At 52.1% G+C, this 6,000-nt stretch overlaps 1 protein-coding gene across 3 annotated transcripts in view; it reads left to right on the top strand.

Moving 5' to 3' along the window:
- PEA15 (proliferation and apoptosis adaptor protein 15) overlaps nucleotides 1-6,000 on the top strand; it is a 34,501-nt gene that overhangs the window by 1,923 nt on the left and 26,578 nt on the right. For 2 of the 3 annotated variants that reach the window (XR_014296559.1, XM_082651971.1), the window contains exons 2-3: nucleotides 4,160-4,333; nucleotides 5,726-5,881. Coding sequence is in view for 2 of the 3 variants with exons in the window: in XM_082651971.1 (XP_082508097.1) it covers nucleotides 4,162-4,333; nucleotides 5,726-5,881 (328 nt within the window). In the remaining variant the exon portion in view is untranslated. Of the gene's footprint in view, nucleotides 1-1,146; nucleotides 1,313-4,159; nucleotides 4,334-5,725; nucleotides 5,882-6,000 lie in introns of those variants that run through there. The other variant, XM_082651972.1, reaches the window with a different exon arrangement.

Here is a 6,000-nt window from a genome sequence, read left to right as displayed (position 1 = left end):
GAAGAGAGAGAATCAGATGAGTAGAGAGCAGTAGAGGCCCCATTCCCTCTCCTCTGCCCGGCCTGATCCAATGCCAGGTATCTTCTGATGCTCTCATCCTGGGTCCAATCCTTCTTCTCTTGACTAAGGGCAAAAGCTTAACCCTGTCTTTGTAGCCAGGGGTAACCCATTTTGCTTCTTGGACTGAACGTTTTGAGGTCCAGGTGTCCTATCCCACCCCCTCATTCCCAGGCTGACTCTGGAGCCTTAGAACCCTCTTCTTCCTACTTTACAGAAATAAAGGCATCCTCCCCCCACCCTCCCCCCAAAAAGCGGAATAGAAGCTATGGGAAGAAGTCAGTTGAGTATGATAGTAAAGAAATAATTAGGGACGAACTATAGGACTGCTTGAATTTGGGGCCCAGATAAAATTTAAAGTAGGAACCCTGCTCTCTCCCTTCCCAGCCCTCTGCTTTGCTGTGATCACCACCCTCCCACCCCAAACCCCAGGCAACAAGACTGACAGACTTGAGTGCCTACAGGCCGCCTCCTGCCCACTGCAGGATCTCCAGGTCCTTGCAGTTCCCCTCAGCCTTAGGCAGCTGCAGCCGATGTGAGGGAGGGAGCAATAGCACCTCCTAATCCTCAGGCTTCTTAAATTTACTGAGGATTTGGAACCAAATGCTAGGGAGAGGATAATCATAAATTAATGTCCAAATGCACAGAAATTCTTTTGGTGCTACCACCTCCTCCACAGGTGGTCATCCCATTTTGCTAGGCTCTCAAAGTGTTCCCAGGGCCCGCCCCTTCCTCCCCCCCGTGCCCATGGAGCACCCACCTGTCATGCTCCCAACTACTCCCCTAGAAGGTCAGAATATAATCCTTACCTCCTGCCCCTCTTCCTCAGCATCCTCAGTTGGTTTGACTTTTGTCAGAGCCCCACCTGGGGCCAGCTCAGAAAGAGAGTGAGGAAGGAAGGAAGGAAGGTGTGAGGAAGCGGTGAGCAGAGCACAGAATGATCTGGGAGGGAAGGGGACTGACTTCCTGGCAGCCTCAGCCCCGGTTCCCGGTTCCTGCCCAAGTATCCTGTCCCAAGAGTGGCCTCCGCCCAGGCTGCCTGGTGTTCCCTGGGCAGCCTCTGCACTGTTCCAGAGGTCAGGAGGACTCTTCAGAGCTATGAGGGCAGGAGACTTCTCTATAGGCCCTATGGAATTCTAAATCTTGGGTGAGAAAAGCAACATGGAGGGTGAAGGAGCCAAGCTTCTGCCAAGCCCCACCTACCATGGCCAGACTACAACTGGACAATGGTTGACCAGGAAAGCTTGAGAACCAAGTAAGGAAATTTCCCCCAAACTCCCCTGCCCTTGCCCCTGCTGCCACACCCAGGCCTGGGCAAATGGGATCTCTCCAGGGAGGCAGGACACTAGGCTGCCTTTCCCTGCACCCTTACCGGGCCCTTCTCCTATCCCTTCTCTCTGTTCTTACTCCCCACTCCCCACATCCCTCCTATCCAGTGGTGTCATTGTCCTGACAACTGAATGGGGGGGGGGCACCCAGAACTGAGGTTGCCATGGTAACCACTGAGCTGAGGCTGCAGCCTTCTCTTCGTGGACTCTGTGTGCTCCCTGTGCCCCTCCCCGCCCCAAGGATTCCTCATTTGCAGGCTCAGTCTCTTTCCCTCTCCCAACACCAGTTCTCTTCCTCCATTCTCTAGGCTCCCCTTACCCTTCCTCTTTTCTCTGGATGTGAGCCTGTGATTATCTGCCTTCTTACACATACTCTTAGCTGGTCAGACACATACACACAGACCACATACACTCAAAGCCACACATCCAGTGCTGGCATGTACACATCCATTACCAGAACATCCAAACACACCCACAGATACCAGCACTGCCTCCTCCCTGTACCTGTGCCCACACTCAGGATCAGCATCCATACAGAGGGTTCTGGCACACACACATTCCCACCCCCATTTCTCTCAGGGGCCTCCTTGTATCTGTTTCACTCTCACAGAAAGCTCCTACTCACCGCCCCCAGCCTTTGTGGGTGGGTGTCTAATACACATTAATCCCTTCCCGCCCACCTCCCCTGTAAGTCTGTGTTTTCAATTCAGAGTCCTAAATCTTAACTCCTCCCAGGAGATATTCTCTCTCTCTCTCTCTCTCTCTCTCTCTCTCTCTCTCTCTCTCCCCCTCCTCCCACAGGATCTCTGTATTTACAAACTCTTCTTCTATGTGAAAGCAGGGCACTATGGTCCTAAAGTCTGTCCCATTTTCCAGCTAAGGGCTTGGTCGCAGGGTCTCCTCGACTGGGGCAGCCTTCTTGAGCGCATCTTGCCTCCTTCCCATGCTGCCCTTTTTTCTTCAGCTCTCTTCACACCCCACCTCCATTATTATCCCCATCTCTGAACCCTGTCCCCATCACTCCCCTTGTCTACATCCCCTTTTCTGTCCTTGGATTATCAGTGGAGGGGGGTGGGGGCTGAGCTCCAGCGCCTGCTGCTGTGACCTAGATTTCAAGGCGAGACGGTTCCTGGTGCTGACAGTCAGAGAGCATTGTTTCTGGCCCAGCCTGGCAGGGCCACCGCTGGGCCCTCTGTCTGGTTGCACCTGGGTGTGCAAGTGAGCATGTGTATAAGTGCCTGTTTCTCGTGGGGTTCATGCTGGCCCTGCTGCCTGGCTTATTGTGTGTTTGTGTCACAGTGCCTGCCACCAAGGGAGGCTTGTTTGTTCTGGTCCAAGTAGGGGGCTGGGAATGGGGCCTCCTGGGTGCATGCTTCTCTCCCTCAGTTTCCCTGCATGTAGGTGGAAATAAGGAATATGGGGTGTGTCAACTAGTCCCTTTCTGCTATATTCCCGGCCCATTGTTTGGGTGATTTGTGGGCAGTCTCAGTCAAGTACAAGGTCATCTAGCTCCTTGCCCCACCCCTTAGTCTAGCCACAGAGTGTTTATGCCATAATTTACTTTTTAAAATGCTTTACTTTTTAATTATAAAAGAAATATATAGTCATTGTGGGGGAAAAAAGCCCCTTTTTAAAACTCACCACTGGAGTTTCACATTTTATCAAATCCAGAAAGTTCATTCTAAGGTCTGACCTTCTTTCTTCCTGTCTTAGCCACAGTCCCTATCTTAGTGGAAGGAGGGCCTTGAATGTCCTCTCCTTTTTCACCTAAAAATCTTCATAGAAGAGGGATGGGGTGAAGGCCTAGATGAGATCCAGCCTTCCCCGGCCCCCTGTGGGAGGTCACGCTGAAGGTAGTGCCAGCGGGATGTTGATGCAAGCAGAAGTGGCAGCCCCCTTCCTGCCAGACTTTCCCAAAGCTGCGTCTGAACCCCTTCTCCCTGCCACCCAGCCAGCCTGGGAACTGGGCAGGGGGCCAGAGCCAGCCGCTTGGTATTCTTGGGCGCGGGGGCTGTAGGCATAGCACAAAGGCTAGGAGAAAGGGCTGTGTAGAGGCCCAGCAGCAATCAAGGGAGAAAATGGGCTCCGCAAAGGTGGGGGTAGCCCATTGCTTCACCCTCCCCACCCCCATCCCGAGACCTAATGACTGAATACAGGGCTGAGCATGGAGGGGCCAGGCAACTAGGCATCTATCCAAAATGAGTCATTAGTGGGGTGGTGGGGAGTTGAAGTGAGGGACCCCCTTTGCTTCTGGGAAAGAATGGAAGCTAGAACATGAGCTCCAATCAACCTCCCCCAGCCCCTTCCTTTTAGCTTCTCACTGCCACAGCAAGCCTCTCCCTGGTCGTTTTGGTGTGTTTTGTTTTGTTTGACAGGGGGAGGGGTTGCAGGTGGGTGGGGCGATTCTGGGGGGGGACTTGGAGACAGCGGGTGAGAAAGTCGGGAGCAGGTTGCTATGGTAACCGCCTCCTCAGTCGGGGAGCTGTTGCCAGGGTTACTGTTAGAGGGGGGAAAAGGAAGAAAAAAGATGGTGGGGAGAAGGAGGTGTGACTTTTCACTCTAGACTCCAGCCTGGCCCCTAGCTTCCCAGTTTCTTCCTGTCTACTCCTACCTCCCTTAGGTCTTCCTTTTCTTCCTCCAGTCCTAGCCTCCCCAACCTCTGTGTTCCAGGCACTTGCCTGGTAGGGTAGAGGAGAGGTGGGTAGTGCCAGTGAGTGAACCAAACCGTGAACCTCAAGCTCAGCCTCCTCTCCCTTTGTTCCCCCCAACCCCAGTCATGGCCGAGTACGGGACCCTCCTCCAGGACCTGACCAACAACATCACCCTTGAAGATCTGGAACAGCTCAAGTCAGCCTGCAAGGAGGACATCCCCAGTGAGAAGAGCGAGGAGATCACTACTGGCAGTGCCTGGTTTAGCTTCCTGGAGAGCCACAACAAGCTGGACAAAGGTGGGGGAGGGGGACACAGGCATCCTACCATCAGCCTTTCAGGCTCAGTTCATTCAGCAAATAGAAATGAGCTCAGAGCTCCTATACAAAGTGCACTCCTTTTTGACAAGGCAGGATAAGAGGGGTGCTCTAAGAGAGTAGAGGGGCTCTAGGGCAGTGGTCTTTACATTCTTCATGGTGCATTACATTCTTCAGTAAAAATATTATTCAGCAAAAAATGTTACTCAGATCCTACTGTGCTATTATCATATGTATAATAAAACATTAAAATAGGACTTAAAGGTGATAAAACTTAAAACCACAAGTTCTAACATTTTCTTATTCACTTTTAGAGACCATTGCTCTGGAAAGGGCTTTGGGGAGGAACTGGTATTTAAGATGGCCCTGAAGGGCAAGTGGGATTTCAAAGGCAGGATCCAAAGGAGGACACGCTAGGCAGAGGAACATAGCATGTTTAGAAGTGGCTGGAAAGGTAAGTTAAGACTGTGTTGTGGAGGGCCTTGAGTGACAGGGTATTTGATAGGTGAGGTGAGTGCCCTGAGGGTGCTTCAGAGATACTAATCTGTAGCATGGAATGAAGGGAGGGAGGCTGAAGGAGGACATGCTACACTTAGGACAGGGGTCCCTAGCGGTCCTGTTAGGAACCGGGCCGCACAGCAAGAGGTGAGGAGTGGGCGCGAGTGAGCGAAGCTTCATCTACCGCTCGCTCCCCATTGCTCGAATTACAGCTTGAACCATCCCACCCCCGCCCACCCTGTCCATGGAAAAATTGTCTTCCACGGAACCGGTCCCTGGTGCTAAAAAGGTTGGGGACCGCTGACTTAGGGGACTACTGCAGTAGAGGGGAGGAGCCAGGCAAGAAGGCATCTGCAATCTCCTAGAACTGGCCGACCCATGGACATCATCCCTCTGGTCACGTCTGTGCCTTCTCATTCAGAATTACCTTTCTCACTAGGCCCAGAATCTCTCCTGGGTTGTCTACAGATCCCACCCTTCTGGTCCTACATGTGCTGCTGGGAAATTCTGATGCTTGCTTGGAGGAAAAGTGAAAGAGGGACAGGGTGGATGTTGGGTATTTGGAAGCCCGGTTAATTTTTCTCTTCTCCCCTCCACTCAGCGTGGAACCTGGTATTTAACCTAAATCCCTCATTCTAAATCTGTAATCTAGAAACTTCACTCATCAATGATCTGCCCTTCCTGAGAAGAGTTCTCTACTGTCTTCTGGTGCTTGAGCTTTCTTTTCCTGGCTTAGCTGCCCCTCTTCTTCCAGTGTTGCCTCCTCCAGTAACCAATGTGAGCAACTCAGGCTTGGTTCCTGAAGCCTAATCCAGCAGTGTAGGGGAAGCTGACCTCTACAGCAGCTCTGATCCTCAGTCTCCTGCCTTCCTCCAGACAACCTCTCTTATATCGAGCACATCTTTGAGATCTCCCGCCGTCCTGACCTACTCACTATGGTGGTTGACTACAGAACCCGTGTTCTGAAGATCTCTGAGGAAGATGAGCTGGACACCAAGCTAACCCGTATCCCCAGTGCCAAGAAGTACAAAGGTAAGAGGCCATGCCTTTAATATGTACCTCTGCCCCTCCCATGGATTATCTGTGGAATACTTGAATTCTGGGAGAACAGAGGCTTATGATCAGTTAGCCTGCCTACTGCCTCCCGTGAC

Source organism: Grampus griseus (genome assembly GCF_964374135.1).
Source record: "Grampus griseus genome assembly, chromosome: 1".
NCBI classification, from domain to species: domain Eukaryota; kingdom Metazoa; phylum Chordata; class Mammalia; order Artiodactyla; family Delphinidae; genus Grampus; species Grampus griseus.
This window is presented reverse-complemented; position numbering and strand designations above follow the sequence as displayed.